This window comes from Tachyglossus aculeatus, chromosome 25 (assembly GCF_015852505.1).
Source record: "Tachyglossus aculeatus isolate mTacAcu1 chromosome 25, mTacAcu1.pri, whole genome shotgun sequence".
In the NCBI taxonomy this organism is placed as follows: domain Eukaryota; kingdom Metazoa; phylum Chordata; class Mammalia; order Monotremata; family Tachyglossidae; genus Tachyglossus; species Tachyglossus aculeatus.
Window position 1 is genome coordinate 2,173,109 of NC_052090.1, and position 21,542 is coordinate 2,194,650.

Consider the following 21,542-nt stretch of genomic DNA (forward strand, 5'->3'; position numbering starts at 1 on the left):
GAAGAGATGGGTGGAGAGTGATTTGTGGATTTCAGGAGGGAGGGCATTCCAGGCCAGAGGCAGGACTTGGGTCAGGGGTTGGCGGTGAGACAGGTGAGATCGAGGCACAGTGAGAAGGTTAGCACCAGCGGAGCGAAATTGTGTGAGCTGGGTTGTAGAAGGAGAGAAGGGAGGTGAGGTAGGAGGGGGCATGGTGCTGGAGACCTTTAAACCCAATAGTGAGGAGTTTTTGTTTGCTATGGAGGTGGATAGGCAACCACTGGAGATTTTTGAGGAGGGGGGGTGACATGCCCTGAGTGTTTTTGAAGAAAGATAATCTGGGCAGCAGAGTGAAAAATGGACTGGAGTGGGGAGAGGCAGGAGGTTGGGAGGTTAGAAAGGAGGCTTATGCAGTAATCTAGGTGGGATAGGATGAATGATTGTACTAATGTGGTAGCGGTTTGAATGGAGAGGAAAGGGAGGATTTTAGCAATGTTGTGAAGGTGAGACCGACAGGATGGGTTTTGTAATGGCTAGTAAATGGTGGTTTAATACTGATGCTTGTTTTGCAGACACTGTACAAAACTCAGGTAAAAGAACTTAAAGAAGAAATTGAAGAGAAGAACAGAGAAAATCTAAGGAAAATACAAGAACTGCATAATGAAAAGTACGTTCAGTGTATTGTAGGGTAGCCGTACATATTTAAGCTTGTTAAATTTTCCTTGTAGTGAAAGTTAAAGACTGATTAAAAGCAGTGGTTGAGTATTTATTGCAAAGTGTATTGCTAGGGAGCTTCAAAATGTCAGTGATGCTGAGCCCGGTTCTCCCTAAGCCAAAGAAGTGGAAAGCTCCCCTGGCACTCAGAGATTTGCCCAGGTGGTCAGGCAGGAGGGGATGGAGGGCCTGGCCAAAAGAGCCAAGTAATGACAATTACTATGCCCCTAATCTGGGAACTCCCCTCCAAAGTCTGGGGATTTTGATTGTAAAAAATCTTCGCCCTTCCCCTTCCCCAACAGATTTTCAGGAGTTTTTTTGTGATCAGGTAAGTGGCATAATTCGAGCTTTTTCTTGGTTTCAAGTTTAAACAGCTTTACATGGAAAATTCCCTGTTTTTGAAAAATGTGCTGGAGTTAAAATAAAAAAAATAAGGCATTTAACTTTTTCCTAATATTTGACTGCTTCCATGGATGGTTTGTGAACCATTCTGTCCCCTTTGCCTCACCAGTCTTATTTGTGCCATTCTCATGGGTGCAGGGCCATTGAAGAGGTAGCAGGCTTGACCACAAACTCCTTTGCAATGTAGGCAGTGCCACTTGCCAAGTGGCTAAACCCCCCTAGGGTTCCAGGGCTTGACCCAAGTGACGCAACAGGTCACGTCTTCCCCACTTACCAAGGCACCCCCCAATCATCATCATCATCATCATCGTATTTATTGAGCGCTTACTGTGTGCAGAGCACTGTACTAAGCGCTTGGGAAGTACAAATTGGCAACATATAGAGACAGTCCCTGCCCAACAGTGGGCTCCCAGTCTAAAAGGGGGAGACAGAGAACAAAACCAAACATACTAACAAAAGTAGAGGAGAATACTAGAGGTGGAGTTTTGAGGGGCACAGCAGAGTGGTAGTGCAGATTTTAGAGAACCTTTTTCACCGTCACTTTTTGGGCCCATTTTGTTGGGAGTGAAATAAACCACAATGAATCTTGAGGGAAGGTCAATAGGAAAAGAAATGAGAACCCAACGTCTAATCCCTAGCTTTACAAAGCCTGATTTTAAGAGAGAAGATCTAAGATCTAACTTTAGTGCTCTTCCTTTGAGTTGAAGTGGAAGTTACTGGGTTTAATAGCCGATCTTTTCTAGTTTTCATAATGTTAGAGAGATATAAGCATAGTTTATTCTCTTTGCAAAATTGTTTCACGGATTCTGCAGTGTACCTTGAGAGAACATCTTGCATCTTTAACAGGCAGTGTTTTTAGAAGTGATCCATTTGAAAGAACAATCTTAATTGGTTTATTTTGTACCGAGAAGTGTTAACGTTTATTATGGAACTCTTAAAATGTTCCTTTGCAGAGAAACTCTTGCAGCACAATTGGACCTAGCCGAGACAAAGGCTGAGTCAGAACGGTTGGCTCGAGGGCTCCTAGAAGAACAGAATTTTGAGTTGACTCAAGAATACAAGAAAGCCTCCTCACGAAATAGGCAAGAAATTTCAGATAAGGACCACACCGTTAGCCGGGTAAGTCCTTTACATCACAGATGAGACCAAACTTTTTTTCTGCATTGAATTTCATCAACGTATGAATTGAATTTCAATCATTGGTGTTTGTGTGAATGTATTTTAGCATAATATAATAATAATTTTGGTATTTAAGTGCTTACTATGTGCAAAACACTGTTCTAAGCGCTTGGGAGGATAGAAGGTGATCAGGCTGTCACATGTGGGGCTCACAATCTTAATCCCCATTTTACAGATGAGGTAACTGAGGCACAGAGAAGTTAAGTGACTTGCCCAAAGTCACACAGCTGACAAGCGGCAGAGCTGCCCTCGGACCCCCTCCCTCCCGCTGACCTCTCCCTCTCTCCCATTCAACCTTCCTATGTGATCTCTTGCATTCTACCACTTCTTGCCCCACAGGTGCTATAACATCCCTCTCTAGACTGTAAACTCCTTGAGAGCAGGGATTTTTGTCTGCTTGCGTGCTGTTCTCTCCCAAACACTTAGTAGAGTCCTCTGCTCAGAATACAAGCACTAAATAAATACCATCGATTGATCTTTCGGTGGCAGTTGCACTGTAGGTGTTCATGCTGTCTGTGGCCAAGCTGGATGAGAGTAGTTTCAGCTGTATCAAGAGAAAGGAAAGGAGAGGAGTAAGGCTTAATAGAAGCAGGGGTGCTTGCAGAGCTTTCCCAAGCGTGTAGTACAGTGCTTTGCACATCGTAAGTGTTCAGTCATTGCCATAGGTTGATAGAAAATAATTTCCTTGGGGGGGTAGGACTTCTGTTTGCCTGAAAATTGGTGTAGGGGAGCATTGGAAACTTGTTGGTAGTTCTTTCCCCTTCTAGATGTCAGTACCTTGTGGGCAGGGATTGTGTCTATCATCTCTAAAGGGTGTGTATTCAGCGCTTAAGCATTTAGTACAGTGCTCTGACACAGTAAGCTCTCAGTAAATACCACTGATTGATTGATTGATTCACCCTGACGGCCTGAGGTGTGGTTTGAAAGAACATCCGTAGGGCGAAGTTAGCTAGGCATAGTCCTCTCTGGGAAAGATTTCTCCCCTTCCTCCCCACACACATCCCTACCTGGCCACCCCTGAATGGAAAGGAAGAGGGAGAAGGAAGGGATGGCCATCTGTGGGAACTAGGGGTTGGCACCAGGAAGAGGGGCTTCCTGCCTTCTGGAAATATGCCTAAATATGCCCACAGTCTTCCACCCCACGCTTATTGTGTAATTCTTTATGGCACAACTTTCTGCATAGGGTGATTGATGTTGAGGGAAGACTACAAGTGTTCTGTTTGTACCCAGCAGACCTGGATGTTTGCAGTAGTGATCTAGGGAACTCTGAACAGGATGTTTTTTATGCTTTGTACCATTATTGCTTTGGTACCAATCTGGCCGTTCCCACTTGCAAGTGAAGTACAATAGTTGACTTCATTATTTTCTCCTCGGCAACCTTCTTGAGTTTCACCTGGTATGACAGAAGTCATGTACTGTTTCAGATGTTCTTGACTATTTTACCCCTAACCTGTTATTTCCCACTGAAACACAACATGAGCTTTGTATAACATGGGGGTTTGCCGGAGTACAACTACTGTGATGTTGGAGGAATGCCCAAATATATTTGTTTATCCTTCCGTACTTTTTGCCGTCAAAAGTGGTAGCAATTTTTTCTTTCTCCTCTATTTGTGAATGGCTAGTGACTGTCAGTCTCCCAATTTAAATTCTAAGGTCCTTTGTGGGCAGAGACCATATTTTTTAATCGTTTGTATTCTGCCAAGTGTTTTGGAGTAGACACTCATTAAACGTGATTGATTGACCATGTTACATACTTGTTACAGTGTGCTAGATTGTTACTAAAAGGCAAGAATCAGGTAATGGAGTTACCGTTGTACTCTCTCAAACGCACGGTTTAGTGCTCTGTACCAAGTAAATATCCAATAAGTACTATCGATTGCTAGATTGGTAGACCTTTGAAGTCAGTAGAAAGGGACCTATTGTAAAGTTTGGCGGGTAGTCTCTTCATCAAGGCTTTGAAACACTTCAAAGCCCCAAAGTAAATTCTCAGTGTAGTTAGGAAGGACTTTGTGGGGTTGTTTTCAGATTTAGGTGCTCACAGGAACGGCTGAGTATGTTTAGAAATTAGATGTCTGCATGCCACCCCTCCGTGCATATGTAGCATATTTGTTTTCTTTTTACATATGGTTCTAGCCTGGAAAGCCATTTGATTCTAACAGTGTAATCAAAAATCAAATTTCTCCATACTGCTAGGGCTCCAATGCCCATCTTTCTTCCTATGGTCATGGGCAATGTATACTTTCTGACCTCAAAAATCATGTACACAAAACTATGGGCTATCATCGTTAATGTAATATTTTTTAAAAGAAAACCCAGCCTTTCACCAAATTGGCAGTGATTGAGCTGTTCTTATCTGAAGAAAATAACAACTAATTTGATGAACAATTGTTTTTAATAAAAATTACTTACAGAGTTTCTGTTTTTCATTTAGTTGGAAGAAAACAACAGTACCTTAACCAAAGATGTTGAGTTTTTAAAAAAAGAAAATGAAGAGCTGACTGAGAAGATGAGAAAGGCAGATGAAGGTATATCTTTTGTTATTGTGTTTTCATAATGCTAAATCAAATCCAGGCATAAGTATGTACACTGGCAAATTATTTCTCCAACCTTGTTGACATCTGTGCCCATTATCCTCACCAGTTATTCCAGATGTTTAATTTGCTCTTCAAACCTCCTGTTCCCCTGCCTCCCTCATTTCTTGCCACTATTCACTGGACTACCTACCATTTTGAGAAAATGGAAACTATCAGGCGTGATCTCCCTAAAATTTCCTTTGCTATTGTCTAGTCCCTCCCTCCTCCTGCCCCTTCTTCAACTCTCCTATCTTTCTGTGCACCATCTCAAGAGATCTCCTGCCTTCTCTCAAAATCCACACCCTCCACCTGCACATCTGACCCCATCCCTTTGTACCATAACAAAGCACTTGCACCCTTCCTACTTCCCTTCTTGACAGCCATCTTCAGCTGTCTGCTCTCCAATGGCTTCTTCCCCACTGCTTTCAAACATGCTCATGTCTCTCTTATCCTAAAACAAAAAATGCTATCCATGAACTCACAACTCCCTCCAGTTATCGCCCCTACTCCCTCCAGTTATCGCCCCTTCTCTCTCCTATCATTCCTCTCCAAACTCCTTGAACGAATTGTCTCAAGTTCCTTTCTTCCAATTCTCCCCTTGATCCCCTCCAATCTGGCTTCCATCCCCTTCACTCCATAGAAATCACCCTCTAAAAAGTCACCAGTGATTTTCTTCTTGTCAAATCCAGTGGCCTCTACTCCATCCTAATCCTCCTTGACCTCTCAACTGCCTTCAACACTGTCGACCACCCTCTTCTCTGGGAAACATTATCCAACCTCGGCTTCACTGTCATTCTTCATTTTCAGTCTCTTTTGTCGGTTGTTCCTTCTCTCCCTCCCACACTAAATGTGCGAATTCCTCAGTGTTCAGTCCTGGGTCCTGTTCTGTTCTCCATCTAAACCCAATACCTTGGGGAACTCATCAACTCCTTGGCTTCAACTACCACCACTATGCGATGATTCCCAAATCTCTATCTTGAGCCCTGATCTCTCTCCCTCTCTGTAGTCTCACATTTTCTTCTGCTTTCAAGACATCTCTACTTGGATGGCACCATGACACCTCAACCATAACATATCCAAAACAGAAATCCTTATCTTCCAATCCAAACCCTGTCCTCCCCTCTATTTTCCCATCACTGTAGACAGCACCACCATCCTTCCTGTCTCACAAGTCCTTAACCTTGGCATTATCCTAGACTCATCTCTCATTCAACCCACATGTTCAATCTGTCACCCGGTTCTATCAGTCCAACTTTCGTAATATCGTTGAAGTCCACTTTCCATCCAAACTGCTACCACTTTAATCCAAGCACTTATTCTATTCCGCCTTGACTACTGTTGGCCTCCTTGCTGACCTCTCTGCCTCCTGTGTCTCCCCACTCCAGTTCATACTTCACTTTGCTGCCTGGATTATTTTTCAGTTCAGTCATTTTTGAGTTCAGTCCATGTTTCCCCATGCCTCAAGACCTCCAGTGGCCAACCCAGCCCACACACTGTGCATTAGAGGAGCATCCCTCCATCAGCCGTGCAGCATTTATGTACATATCTGTAATCCATTTATTTATATTAATGTCTGTCCTCCCCTCTAGACTGTAAGCTCATTGTGGGCAGGGAATGTGTCTGCCAACTCTGTTATTATGTAGCCTCATAAGTGCTTAGTACAGTGCTCTGCATATGATTGATTGGACTAGGCCATAGGAAAGCTCAACTGGTCCCACCTCTCACAGAAGACTGGCTAAAATTGATTCATTTTAGTTTGTCTTTTCCTTGATGTGGGTGTATCTGGGGACTTGGTGTCAAGCTCCATCCTTCCCCAGGCCTGTAGGAGAGCCTCAGATTCGGAATACTACCCCTTCCCCTGCTCGCCGCAGGGAGCCTCCCATCTCAGTGTCTGTGGGTTCGGGAAACTTCTCTGATATTTTTGCCTGTTCTTCCTGGCTGTTTTTCCAGTTCTTTTTCTTCTTGCCTGACACCCACTCTCCCCACCTCCTGCCCCACTACCCCCACCATGAATAGAAACTTCTTACCCTAGGTTTTAAAGCACTCAGTCACCTTGCTCGTTCATACTGTACCTCCCTGATTTTGTACTAAAACCCAGCCCATACACTTCACTCTTCTAAATGCCAACCTATTCGCTGTTCCTTTATCTCGTCTGTCTTGCTGCTGATCCCTCATCCACTTCTTGCCTCTGGCCTGGAATTCCCTCCCTCTCCATGTCTGATAGACATTCATGCCCCCCTTCTTCAAAGCTTTATTAAAAACACATCTCCTGCAAGAGGCCTTCCCTGACTAAACCCTTATTTCCTTCTCTCCGTCTCCCTTCTGTGTCCCCTTTGCCCGATGACTTGCACCATTTATTCACCCCTCCCTCAGCCAGCCCATTGCACTTACGTATGTATCTGTAATTTTATTTATTTATATTGTCTGTCTTCCCCTGTAGACTATAAGCTCGTTGTGGGCAGGAAATGCATCTCCCAACTCTGTTATATTGTACTGTTCCAAGCACTTTGTACAGTGCTCGGCACTTATAAGCACTTATTCATTCATTCATTCATTCAATCGTATTTATTGAGTGCTTACTGTGTGCAGAGCGCTGTACTAAGCGCTTGGGAAGTACAAGTTGGCCACATATAGAGACGATCCCTACCCAGCAGCGGGCTCAAAGTCTAAAAGGGGGAAACAGAGAACAAAACAAAACATATTAACAAAATAAAGTAAATAGAATAGTAAATATCTACAAGTAAAATAGAGTAATAAATGTGTACAAACATTTATACATATATACAGGAGCTGTGGGAAGGGGAAGGAGGTGAGGCGGGGGGGATGGGGAGGGGGAGGAGGGGCAGAGGAAGGAGGGAGCTCAGTCTGGGAAGGCCTCCTGGAGGAGGTGAGCTCTCAGTAGGGCTTTGAAGAGAGGAAGAGAGCTAGCTTGGCGGATGTGTGGAGGGAGGGCATTCCAGGCCAGGGGGAGGACGTGGGCCGGGGGTCGAAGGCGGGACAGGCGAGAATGAGGCACAGTGAGGAGGTTAGCGGCAGAGGAGTGGAGGGTGCGGGCTGGGCTGTAGAAGGAAAGAAGGGAGGTGAGGTAGGAGGGAGCGAGGCGATGGGGAGCCTTGAAGCCGAGAGTGAGGAGTTTTGCCTGATGTGTAGGTTGATTGGTAGCCACTGGAGATTTTTGAGGAGGGGAGTAACATGCCCAGAACGTTTCTGTACAAAGATGATCCGGGCAGCAGCGTGAAGTGGGGAGAGACAGGAGGATGGGAGATCAGAGAGGAGGCTGATGCAGTAATCCAGTCGGGATAGGATGAGAGATTGAACGAGCAGGGTAGCGGTTTGGATGGAGAGGAAAGGGCGGATCTTGGCAATGTTGCGGAGGTGAGACCGGCAGGTTTTGGTGACGGATTGGATGTGTGGGGTGAACAAGAGAGCAGAGTCGGATGACATCAAGGTTGCGGGCTTGTGAGACGGGAAGGATGATAGTGCCGTCAACAGTGATGGGAAAGTCAGGGAGAGGGCAGGGTTTGGGAGGGAAGACAAGGAGTTCAGTCTTGGACATGTTGAGTTTTAGATGGCGGGCAGACATCCAGATGGAGATGTATTGAAGGCAGGAGGACACACGAGCCTGAAAGGAGGAAGAAAGAGCAGGGGCAGAGATGTAGATTTGGGTGTCATTAGCGTAGAGATGATAGTTGAAGCTGTGGGAGCGAATGAGTTCACCAAGGGAGTGAGTGTAGATAGAGAACAGAAGGGGACCAAGAACTGACCCTTGAGGAACCCCTACAGTAAGGGGATGGGAGGGGGAGGAGGAGCCCGCAAAAGAGACTGAGAATGAATGGCCCGAGAGATAAGAGGAGAACCAGGAGAGGACAGAGTCTGTGAAGCCAAGGTTGGACAGTGTGTTGAGGAGAAGGGGGCAGTCCACAGTGTCAAAGGCAGCTGAGAGGTCGAGGAGGATTAGGATAGAGTAGGAGCCTTTGGATTTGGCAAACAGGAGGTCATTGGTGACCTTTGAGAGGGCAGTTTCCTTGGAATGTAGGGGACAGAAGCCAGATTGGAGGGGGTCGAGGAGAGAATTGGCACTGAGGAATTCGAGGCAGCACGTGTAGATGATGAGTTCACTCAGTAAATATGATTGATTGATTTTATTGAAATAAACCCTGGGCAGGCTCAAGACTGGCTCACAGAAGATGGGCTAAAATTGGTTCATTTTAGTGTGTCGTCTTTGTTGTGGGTGTAAATGGAGACTTGGTGTCAAGCTCTGCTTTCTGGAGCATTCCCCTGTGTCTGTGGGGGTCATGGGCGAATACAGTGTAAAGTGAAGGGGTATCAATTTTAAAGAAATTCCATTTAAGGAATGTGGGTGTTGACTGTTGAAGGGGTTGGTGATTAACTCGGGGAACACTTCAACAATTTCTAGATCCTGGCAGCTAGTTCCTGCCACAGACCCAATTGCCCACAGTTGAAGACCTCAATTTGAATGGATAAATCCTTTCCAGAACTTTCTCCAACCAAAATCCAACCAATTTCTCCATTATCTTTGATGTTTTAGCTTTTTAAGCAGAAGGATCTTCTGAGTATTGAGATAATCAATCAATCAATCATATTTATTGAGCACTTACTGTGTGCAGAGCACTGTACTAAGCACTTGGGAAGTACAAGTTGGCAACACATAGAGACAGTCCCTACCCAACAGTGGGCTCATAGTCTTGATTGAGGCGTGGCTTAGTAATAACAATAATAATGATGGTGTTTGTTAAGCTCTTACTACGTGCAAAGCACTGGGGAGTTTACAAGGTAATCAGGTTGTCCCACAGGGTCCGCACAGTCTTAATCCCTGTTTTACAGATGAGGTATCTGAGGCGCAGAGAAGTTAAGTGACTTGCCCAAAGTCACACAGCCGACAAGCGGCGGAGCCGGGATTTGAACCCGTGACCTCTGACTCCAAAGCCCGGGCTCTTTCCACTGAGCCACGCTGCTTCCCTAGTAGTCACCTGCCTTACCATTGCAGCAAACTGAGGTAGAGGATGGTGGGCCACACAACTGGGATAGAGCAGAGTCTCCCATTTCTAAACAAGCCACTCCTAATTTGGAGCTGGTCACGAAGGATAGCATCCCCTCAGTCCCACTCCTGTTTACACCCTTAGCCAAGGTTCTTACAAAGGAGGCCAACTGATTCTGATCTTTATTGGCCAGGTCCAAAGTAGCTCCCCTCAGTCAGTCCTACAGCTAATCGGATATGGGTGGATTGGTCGGGCAGTATACTGCTCACCTTTTTTTTTTAAATGGTATTTGTTAAACATTTACTATATGCCAAGCCCTGGTGAAGATGCAAGATAATCCGTCCCCCATGGGGTTCAAAGTCTTAATAGGTATTTTGCAAGGTCACCGGCCGACAAGTGGCGGAGCCGGGAGTAGAACTCAAATCCTCCGACTCCTCCCTCTCAGGGTCGCACTTGGAGAGTGAGTTTCCAGTAATCTACCAGTCTCAACTATGGAAGGGAGAGTCAAGCACGGCATATCCATTCCATTCCTAGCTTGGGCAGTGGCGTAGTGAGTGGAAGACGATCTGCTCTAAGTCTAAACTCACCTGTGCTGGGCAGCAGTGGCATGGGAGAGTGTCGAGAGCGGAGGCTCAAGTTTACTGCGTGGAAGGAGGCAGTGGTAAACCACTTCCATATTTTTACCAAGAAAACTCCCTGCATACACTTCCAGAATGATTGCGTATGGAGGTGGGCGTTCTGGGAGAGATGTGTCCCTGGCGTCGCTGTGGGTCGGAGACGACAAGATCTCTGACACCCAGGCCAATGTGCTCTTTCCACCAGGCCACGCTGCTTTCTAATCCTCTTCTTCCATGTGTACGTGTGAAAGTTTAGAATGATTCTGATCTCATCCAACTCTCTTGCCACTTGAAAAAGGTGTCTCAACTGGTATTTTTCCAAAAGTTAGCAACATAACGTTGCATAATAATAATTGTTGTTATTTGTTAAGCTCTTACTATGGGTCAAGCATCATTCTAAGCGCTGGAGTGGATTTGAGCTAATCAGATCAGGCACACTCCCTGTCACACATGGGGCTCACAGTCTACGTAGGAGGGTGAGCAGGTATAGCGTCCCCATTTTGCCTTTGAGGAAACTGAGGCACAGAGAAGTTAAGTAACTTCCCCAGAGTCACCCAGCAGTTAAGTGGCAGAGCTGGGATTAGATCCCAGGTCCTCTCAGTTTTAGGCTTTTGCTCTGTCCAGTCGGCCACACTGCTTCCCATAGACCTGTGGTAACCATCTAGACTTTTTGGAAGATCACTTCCAGTTTGAACTATATCACCTGACATGCCCATGGTCCATCCAGTTCCTATTACTGCCAGAGCCATATCCCAGGTGCTTGGGACCTCCCCAGCGCTTAGAACAGTGCTTTGCACATAGTAAGCGCTTAATAAATGCCATTATTATTATTATTATTATTATTATTGGGAGAGGTAGAGACTAAGAAACGGTCCCAGACTCTCTAAGGGACTATAAAGTTCAATTCCCAAGAACAACCCCACTCCATGGAACAAATGTTAACCCTTCCCAATTATCCCAAGCAAGAATGTGATCTCAAGTCCTGTTTCTGTTGGGAATGACTTGGGAACCCATCTTCATGAGAGTCAAGGTTTAGTTTTCTGCATCTGTCTCCTCAGGATCCTTAAAGTCAGCTCTGTCTCTTGGGTCCTTCTCAATGTGGCTCTGATTTCCTCCTTCCCAAGCTGTGGTCATCAGTCAGTGGTAATTGTTGAGTTCTTATTGTGTAGAGAGCACTGTGCTAAGCTTTTGGAAGAGTAAGGTGCAGTAGAGTTGGTAGACACCTTCCCCGTCCACAATGAGTTTGCAGTCTAGAGGGAGAGGCAGACGATATAAATAAATTACAGACTTTTACATAATTGCTGTGGGGTTGAGGGTGGAGGGAATATCAAGTGTCCAAAGGGTACAGATGGACAACACGGAAGGGGAAGGAGTCAGGGAAGAGAAGACTTATTCGGGGAAGGCCTCAATCAATGTCGTATTTTTTGAACGCTTACTGTGTGCGGAGCACTGTGCCGATTGGGAGAATACAACGTAGCAGAGCTAATAGACACGTTCCCTGCCCACAATGTGCAGACATTAATATAAATAAAAAAATTACAAATACATGCATAAGTGCTGTGGGGCTGAGGGTGCAGTGAATAAAAGGTGCAAATCCAAGTGCAAGGCCTTTTGGAGGAGATGTGACCTTGGTAAACCTGCAAATAGGGAGGAGGAGGGTGTTCCTGGCCAAAGGGATGATTTAGGGAAGGGTGGTGGTAGATGAAATGCGGGGGCGAAAGTAAGCAGGCTGGGGCTACAGGAGCAAAGTTCGTGGGCTGGGCTATAGTAGGAGATCAGTGAGGTCACATAGGAGCAGGCAAGGTAACTTAGTGCTTTAAAGCTGACAGTAAGGAGTTTCTGTTTGCTATGGTGGATGGGCGACCGCTGGAAGTTATTACAGTGCGGGGAGATGTGGATTGAATGGATTTTTTAGAAAACTGAATTGTGGATTGGAATGAGGAGAGACTGGAGGAGGGGATGTCAGTGAGGAGGCAGTTGCAGTAGTCCAGGTGCTATAGGATAAAGTAGTAGATCAGCGTAGTAGGAGTTTGGACGGAGAGGAAAGTGTGGATTTTAGCAGTCATCCCTTCTTTTCTCACCCTGAGCCACACTCAGCCTGGGCTAGTCTCTACATGGTAGGCATTAGGTGAGGGATGACCGTGACATCAGAATGTACAAAGAGCTGTCCGTATCTTTGACCCTGGGGTCAGTTATCTCATCAGAAATTCCTCCACTCCGGGAACACTGCAAGACAAGGAGCTGTGTGTTCCTTGGCCACCTGGGAATGTGAGGGGGAGGTGCACCTTGAGGTCACCTGGACTTAAATTTCCTTTACTCGCTAAAGAGAGGGAGTCTGTTATGCTCTAGAGCTAGCAAGCATCTGGGAGTAGAGTGGCGACCATTTAGTATGACCTCGCAGCACGGTCACCGTAAGTGACCTCAGGCTACGTAGTCCTTGTCTTGCCCATCACTGTGGACGGCACTACCATCTTTCCCGTCTCACAAGCCTGCAACCTTCGCGTCATCCGTGACTCCGCTCTCTCATTCACCCCACACCTCCAATCCGTCATCAAAATCTGCCGGTCTCACCCGCACAACATTGCCAAGATCCGCCCTATCCTTTCCATCCAAACCACTACCTTGTTGGTACAATCTCTCATCCTATCCCGACTGGATTACTGCATCAGCCTCCTTTCTGATCTCCCATCCTTCTGTCTCTCCCCACTTCAGTCTATACTTCACTCTGCTGCCCGGATTATCTTTGTATAGAAACGCTATGGGTGTGTCACCCCCCTCCTCAAAAATCTCCAGTGGTTGCCTGGCAACCTTTACATGAAGCAAAAACTCCTTACTATTGGCTTTGAAGCTCTCCATCACTTAGCTCCCTCCTACCTCAGCTCCTTCTCTCCTAAAGCCCAGCCCGCACCTTCCACTCCCCTGCCACTAACTTCCTCACTGTGCCTCATTCTTGCCTTGTCCCGTCGTCAACCCCTGGCCCACGTCCTACCTCTGGCCTGGAATGCTCTCCCTGCTCATATCTGCCAAACTAGCTCTCCCCCCCAGCCCCCGCGCCATTCAAAGCCTTCCTCCAGGAGGTCTTCCCAAGACTGAGCCCTCCTTTTCCTCTGCTCCTGCTTCCCTCCCCATTGCCCCTATTCCCTTCCCCTGCTCTACCCCCGTCCCCACCCCACAGCACTTGTGTATATTTGTACATATTTATTATTCTATTTATTTTATTAATGATGTATATATATATATCTATAATTCTATTTATTTTGATGTTATTGATGCCTGTCGACTTGTTTTGTTTTGTTGTCTGGCTCCCCCTTCTAGACTGTGAGCCCATTGTTGGGTAGGGATTGTGTCTATCTGTTCCCGAATTGTACTTTCCAAACGCTTAGTACAGTGCTCTGCACACAGAATGCGCTCAACAAATACTATTGAATGAAAGTAGTTGAAGTGTAGAGAATGACTGACAGTGGCAAGTTAATGCTTCCATCATACTTTGAATGAGATGTTGGAAAAATTCATTCTGTAGTAGGATGAACTTGACATGCCCTGGAATTTGTTTTAACAGAATACAGATTGAAGAAAGAAGAGGAAATCAGTAATCTCAAAGCTGCTTATGAAAAGCATATTAACACTGAAAGGACCCTGAAAACCCAGGTATGTGCTTTCACCTTTTTCCTAGTGTTTTATATTTTTTCATCAAGGACCTGTGCGAATATGACACACGGAGTTAGGGGCTGGTGTAGAAAGAAGGGAGAAGACTCGTACTTGGTGCTTTGGAGCAGCCAGAAGTATAAGCAGACTTCACGAAAGCGAGTGCAACAGCGGTATCTGAACTGGGGCAAAAACAAGATGCAAAAACTTCTTAGGGCCATACGATAGATCGTTTGAGACCCTGAACATTTTCTGCCTGGCTTAATAGATGCGTTCTTCATGGTGCAGGGCAGATTAAGAGCCCCCAGTAGATATCTGGCATGTCTCACTTGCTTCTGCTCATGCGTGCTCACATGCGCACACACACACGCACCCCCCTCCCACATGTGCGTCACAAACTCTGCCTAACCTACACACTGCTGTTGAATTTTATAATTGGAAAATTCAGGGTTTTTTTTACCGCAGATTAGTACGTAAGGCTGGGGGAACCTTGTAGACATAAGAATGGGCTCACATAGAGAAGTTTTCTATGGTGAGTTTAGTCGCTCTGGCCTTCAGGAAACCTAACTTCCAGAATTAGAGCACATTTCTCTCACCTCTAATTTTTGAAGCCATTTTATCCATTTAGGAAGACGTTTCAGGTGGATGTAAGAAAATCTATCACTTCTATTTACTTTTGCATTAAATAGGCTGTGAACAAGTTGGCAGAGATAATGAATCGCAAAGACTTTAAAATTGATAGGAAGAAAGCAAATACCCAAGATTTGAGAAAGAAAGAAAAAGAAAACCGAAAACTCCAACTGGATCTCAATCAAGAAAAAGAGAAATTCAATCAGATGGTGGTGAAATACCAGAAGGAACTCAACGAAATGCAAGCGGTAATGAATGTTTCCTATACTGCCTCTGTTTTAACAGTTAGACTGCAGGCACCAAGGAACACAGAGCCACTTGATAATTTTCATTCTGCTATCAGGAAAACCAAAATTAGAATTTTAATTGAAAGTATATTTTTCAGGCATTATATTAAGGTCTTACACTTAATATATGAAATACAAATCTGGTATATAACTTTAAATATTAATATTAAATGTAAATGTTATATTAGGCCAAGTGCATTTAATTGTATTTTTATGTATTTAAATATAAATATTAAATATTAATACTTATATTCATCTACGCTTAGTAGCCCGATTTTAAAAGGTGTGAGGCTAACTCAATAAGGAGAGCAAAGCGGTGCTTGAAGGCTCTAGGAGTCGAGGGTCGTCTTTTTTTACCCTCCAGGTGGGGAGCTCACAGGAACAGGAAGGAATGGAGGAGAGACCAGAAGCTAGAGACCCCCCACTCCCACCTTCCCAACTTGGACCCTCCCTCACATCATCTTACCCTTAATAATAATAATAGTAATAATAATAATAATGGCATTTATTAAGCACCTACTGTGTGCAAAGCACTGTTCTAGGCGATGGGGAGGTTACAGGGTGATCAGGTTGTCCCACAGGGGGCTCGCAGTCTTAATCCCCATTTTACAGATGAGGTAACTGAGGCACAGAGAAGTTCAGTGACTTGCCCAAAGTCACAGCTGACAATCGGCAGAGCCGGAATTAGAACCCATGATCTCTGAGTCCAAAGCCCGTGGTCGTTCCCTTTCCATCCCCTCCTTGCCCTGTTCCTCATTGATGCTGGCTGTCAAATTCCACAGGTTGCACCAGCCTGCCCAAAAGCAGGGTTTCCCAGTTTCCCCGGAGACCCAGAGAGGCAGAGGCAGAAATGAACTTTGGTACAGAAACGTAATTAAGAGGTGCAGACACTAGGCAATAAGCAAACTGGAAAACGTGTCTGTGTTTGTTGCCGCCACCCCGCTTTTTTTTTGAGTCACGGGTTAGATTATCACTCCTCTGAAGGGGAAATGGCAAGCCTACTATGTAAGTAATGCATTTAGGTAAAATTATTGCATTTTGGACTGAAAGCAAAACTGTTTCAGTATGGCCTTTATACTTTTAAAACTGTATGCTTGATCCAAAAGCACTTGGCGAAAACAAAGCAAAGCGAAAGCTTCTCCTTTTTCAAGCCCTTGTAGGAGCCCCTTTATTAATAATAGTAATTAATAATAATATTATTATTATGGTATTTGTTAAGCACTTACTATGTGTCAAGCACTGTTCTAAGCACTGGGGTAGATACAAGGAAATCAGGTTGTCCCACTTGAGGCTCACAGTCTTAATCCCCATTTTACCGATGAAGTAACTGAGGTACAGAGAAGTACAGTGCCGTATCCAAGGTCATAAAGCAGACAAGTGGCAGAGCTGGGATTAGAATCCAGAACCCATGCTCTTTCCACTAAGCTACGCTGCTTCTCTGTTCTGATTCTTCTCTTTATTCTAATAGACTATTAAGGTAATTTTTTTGGAGTCCTCATTAAAAGTGCCTAGTCCTTGTGATCTCTCCGAAGCCAGCCATCTGCCGCTATGGGCTCCGGCGGGGGGATTATTATTCAACATAATTTGTTCAAAACTATTCTCCTTTTTGGTGTTTGTGGTGATGTACACTTCAATAAATGCAGCAATTGGTGGAAGAGTCCACCCATCGGAATGAGCTTCAGATGCAGCTGGCCAGCAAAGAGAGTGATATAGAGCAATTACACAGTAAACTTTCAGACCTTCTACTTGGAATGGATTCTGGCAGTGTGGCCAGCCTTCAGGCTGATGAGACTGATGGGAACCTTGTAGGTAAGTGCACTTTATTTCACCCGGGTCTGCTTGCTTTACACCTTAGGAATTCTTGGTTCTGAAAGTTTAATCCACTTATTTAGCCCTATTATGTTGAAGGGAGAGGAAACCGTGATTATGATTTAGATTAGCTTGGGCTGAGCAGTACCCCCAAAACAACACTGTGCGGTTGGGCCGTTGAGGTTTGGGAGTCCCTCAGGCTGACACGGCGGAAAAGGCCAGCCTTGGGAAGGTATGTTCCCTGGTGCTTCGCTGCATTTCCAGTGGTTTGGCAGCAGCTTCTTCTTTGCAAATTGTTGAGACAGTCTTGGCGAGCCCCTTCCCACAACAGTAGCCGTTAGCCTTCAAAAGAGGCAGGGCCGCACACAGAGGTGTAGCTCTTCAAAAGTTGTAATAGTAGCATTTACCGAGCACCCATTTGGTGCGGTGCCCTGTACCAGGCCCTTGGGCGGTGCTCAGTAACAAAGTGGCACGTTCCTTGTGCACGAGGAGCTTGCACTCTGAGGGAGACAAACATAAAAAATATTTACAGTAGTGTGTTCCTGTCCCAGGGCTAGCACAGTGTTCTGGGGCCATGCTACCGTGGTTCCCAGTGTTCCTCAACCAGCTGGCGACCCAGTCCCAGAATGGGGACAGAAGAAAGTGGGGCTGAGGGCAGAGGAGGTGTGCAGCAGGATTGGGGTGGGCAGCTGGGTTTGGGGATTTAAAGAGGGTTTCCAAGCCTAAATTAACCCATTTTGCCCCATCCTCCTGCAGTCTTTCCCATCACTGTAGACACCGCCACCACCCTCACTGTCTCACAAGCCTGTAACTGGCATTTTCTTCAACTCAGTGCTCTCATTCAGTTTGCACACTGTCTGTCATTAAATCCTGCCCATTTGATCGGCACAACATCTCTAGAATTCATCCCTTCCTTTCCATCCAAACTGCTACCGCATTGATCTAAGCACTTCTCCTATCCTGCCTTGACTACAGCATCAGCCTCCTTGCCTCCTGTCTCTCTCCACTCCAGTCCCTACTTCACTCAGCTGCCCAGAGCATTTTTCTAAGAAAAAAAGGAAACGTTCAGTCTATGTTTCTCCACCCCTCAGAACTTTCCAATGTCTTGTGAAACTTGATCAAGAAACTATCATGTCTAAGAGTTTGAAATCATAAATTCTGACTCTGTACTCTTTGACTTCTTCCACCCTCTACTTATCCATTTTTATTCTACAATATTGAAGCTGTGAACTGGTAAAGAGAGTCAGGTTTGTTGACTGCAGAAGAATTTAACTGGGTCTGGTCTGAGTTGATTAAAGTGAGTTATTTATACTTTAGCGTCTTGTACCTGTTAGCTTCCTTTGAATGGCAGAAGCAACCAGCAGAATGTAAAAAGCTCGTTATGGGCAGGGACTGTGTCTGTTTATTGTTACATTGTACTCTCCAGAGCGTTTAGTACAGTGCTTTGCACTCAGTAAGCGCTCAATGAATACGATTGAATGAACGAATGAAAAGGGGCCAGGACATTTCAATACTAGTTGTTTTTTGAGGGTTTTTTTTTTTATTGTTTTTGTGAAGCGCTTACCGTCTGCCAGGCACTGTACTAAATGCCGGGGCAGTTACAGGGTAATCAGGTTGGACACATACATGCCCCACATGGAGCTCACAGTTATAATCCACATTTTACAGCCGAGGGAACTGAGATTTGTATTAGGTAGAGTGTAAGTTTTGCTTTTGTGAGACCTCTTGGCAAGAAGAGTAGAGTCGGCTTGCTCCCCACACGCAAACTATTAAAGTGTTCTCTAGAGATTATAGAGGGCTGCTTCGGTAGTGGCCTTCACAGGTGTTGAGAGTTGGACTGCCCTGTATCAGAATTGGTTCTGAAGTAAGGTTGGCATTCCTGATAACAAAAATGGAATCCGGATGATTGAAATTTGGTGGAGAGGATTAAAAATAACGCACAGATTTTCACTTCATGGAGAATCCATGGTGTAGCATAACATTAACCATCCCCAATAAATGTATAGATGTAGGAAAGCACTAGTAAAACATTCAAACCCTAAAGCCAAAGAGCCTGAGCATTTTGAGCTTTTGTCCCCCATTGGTTGGGAGTATACCCAACCTCATTTGAGCATATACTTGCATATTTAAATAAACATACACTCCACATTTCTTATAGTATGCTTAGTTTAATAATACCTATGTTAAATATATCACATTTCATAAATTTATTTTTTGCTAAATATAACAATTTCTGTATAGATATCTACATACAGAGGCTGCATATTCATTCAGTTAAATTTATTGAGCACTTACTATGTGCAGAGCACTGTACAAGAATGAACAGACACATTCCCTGTCCACAAATGTCCATGGCAATATATTTCTGTTAAATGGATTTATCTAATATTTTGAATGCCATGTTAGTAATATCCATGCATATATATTTTTTCAAGGTTTTGATAGCTTGGAAGCTTTTTCCTATGTGACAAACATTAAAATAAGGAAATAACTAATGATTTAAATAGTCCTGATTTAAACTGGACTATTTAAACATAGTCCTGATTTAAACAGAGAAGCTGTGTGACCTAGTAAATCGCCTGGGAGTCAGAAGGACCTGGTTTCTAATCCCACTCTGCCACGTGTCTGCTGTGTGACCGTGGGCAAGTCACTTAACTTCTCTGTGCCTCAGTTACCTCATCTGTAAAATAATAATGGTGGTTTTTGTTAAGTGCTTACTATGTGCCAAGCACTGTTTTAAGCGCTGGGTGGGGATTAAGACTGTGAGTCCTATGTGGGACACGGATTGTGTCCAAGCCGAGTAACTTGTACCTACCCCAGCGCTTAATACAGTGCCTGGCACAATGTAAGCGCTTAACAGATACCATAAAAAATATTGGAAAATTACAAAATAACTTCATTCTAGCCTAAAATCTGGGTAGGTCTGACAGCACTCTAGTAGGTGAAGAGCACAGAAACATGCTATTCACAGTGGCTATTGAGCCTTGAATCCCAAGTGTGGATGTAGAAGCTTCTGGAAATAGCCACTGTGATATCTGTGGGCCACAGTGCTATTTGTTTTCCCCTCCCTTTACCTTTTCCCCATTTTTACCTAAGGTTACCCTAAATTGGACCTGTGTTGTCCCATGTTTGGACTGTGTGGACGTTCCTGGGTCAGGCCCAGTTTGCTGGGCTCCTCCCTTTGGTCACAGCTTATCCATTGTTTAACAATACAATGTAAGCTGGGAGAAGGTGGGATAGCCCTTTTTTGGAAGTATGAGGGAAATCTGTAGAAAAGCCAGATCTTTTCCTCCTACAGTGAAAACTTAATTGAGAGAACAGACTTTGTTAAAGAGGTATCGACCAGGTATTGTATTGTACAGAAACGTATTGTATTGTAAACTTGAGATATTGTACAGAAACGGTCTGGGCATGTCACTCCCCTCCTCAGAAATCTCCAGTGGTTGCTTGTTAACCTACAAATCAAGCAAAGACTCCTCACTCTCAGCTTCAAGGCTGTCCATCACCTCACTCCCTCCTACCTCATCTCCCTTCTCTCCTTCTACAGCCCAGCCCGCACCCTTTGCTCCTCTGCCACTAACCTTCTCACTGTGCCTCGTTCTCGCCTGTCCCGCCGTCAGCCCCTGGCCCACGTCCTTCCCCTGGCCTGGAATGCCCTCTCTCCATACATCCGCCAAACTAGCTCTCTTCCTCCCTTCAAAGCCCTACTGAGAGCTCACCTCCTCCAGGAGGCCTTCCCAGACTGAGCCCCCTTTTTTCTTGCCTCCTCCCCTCCCCATCACCCCCCCATCCTACCTCCTTCCCCTCCCCACAGCCCTTGTAAATATTTGTACGTATTTATTAGTCTATTTATTTTACTTGTACATACTTACTACTCTGTTTTATTAATGATGTGCATATAGCTACACCTACGTGTTTTGTTTTGTTGTCTGTCTCCCCCTTCTAAACTGTTAGCCCGTTGTTGGGTAGGGACTGTCTATATGTTGCCAACTTGTACTTCCCAAGCGTTTAGTGCAGTGCTCTGCCCACAGTAAGCGCTCAGTAAATACGATTGAATGAATGACCAGCAGCTGGTCTGCAGCACAGTAAAGCTTCATGAACTTATTTTCAGATCAAAAAAGTGCAAAGGATGCAGGAGTACAAAGATTTGGACAAAAGAATTGACTAAAATTTTGTCATTATTTCAGTTAAAATAATACTGCCAACCTGCATAGGCTAGGGCACTAAGCAGTTAATGGTATTTGTCAGTCTTCAGGTTTCAGATGATAGTATTTATTGAGTGCTTGCTCTGTGCAGAAGATTATACTAAGCTTTTGGAAGAGAACAATAGAGTTATTAGATACTATTCTTGTCCTGTTCTAGACTTTGTAGACTCAACTGGATTTTCTTAAGCCATTTCTTCACAGCTGGCAGGCTTTAACAGTATTTTAGTTGCATTGTTGGATACTTACCCCTTCTGACACTTTGCTAACAGATAACTTTTGGAAAGACTTTCCATTTTGTAATAGTCACTGGGAACATACACAAAAATCTGCATTGGAGCACTGTCATTGTTTCATTCATTCATTCAATCAATCGTATTTATTGAGCACTTACTGTGTGCAGACCACTGCACTAAGCACTTGGGAAGTACAAGTTGGCAACATATAGAGACGGTCCCTACCCAACAACGGGCTCACGGTCTAGAAGGGGGAGACAGACAACAAA

At 44.8% G+C, this 21,542-nt stretch overlaps 1 protein-coding gene across 1 annotated transcript in view; it reads left to right on the forward strand.

Moving 5' to 3' along the window:
- ROCK1 (Rho associated coiled-coil containing protein kinase 1) overlaps nucleotides 1-21,542 on the forward strand; it is a 161,587-nt gene that overhangs the window by 126,281 nt on the left and 13,764 nt on the right. The window contains exons 22-27 of the mRNA XM_038766453.1: nucleotides 552-646; nucleotides 2,049-2,214; nucleotides 4,706-4,799; nucleotides 14,024-14,112; nucleotides 14,799-14,987; nucleotides 16,670-16,835. Coding sequence (XP_038622381.1) covers nucleotides 552-646; nucleotides 2,049-2,214; nucleotides 4,706-4,799; nucleotides 14,024-14,112; nucleotides 14,799-14,987; nucleotides 16,670-16,835 — 799 coding nt within the window. The remainder of the gene's footprint in view (nucleotides 1-551; nucleotides 647-2,048; nucleotides 2,215-4,705; nucleotides 4,800-14,023; nucleotides 14,113-14,798; nucleotides 14,988-16,669; nucleotides 16,836-21,542) is intronic.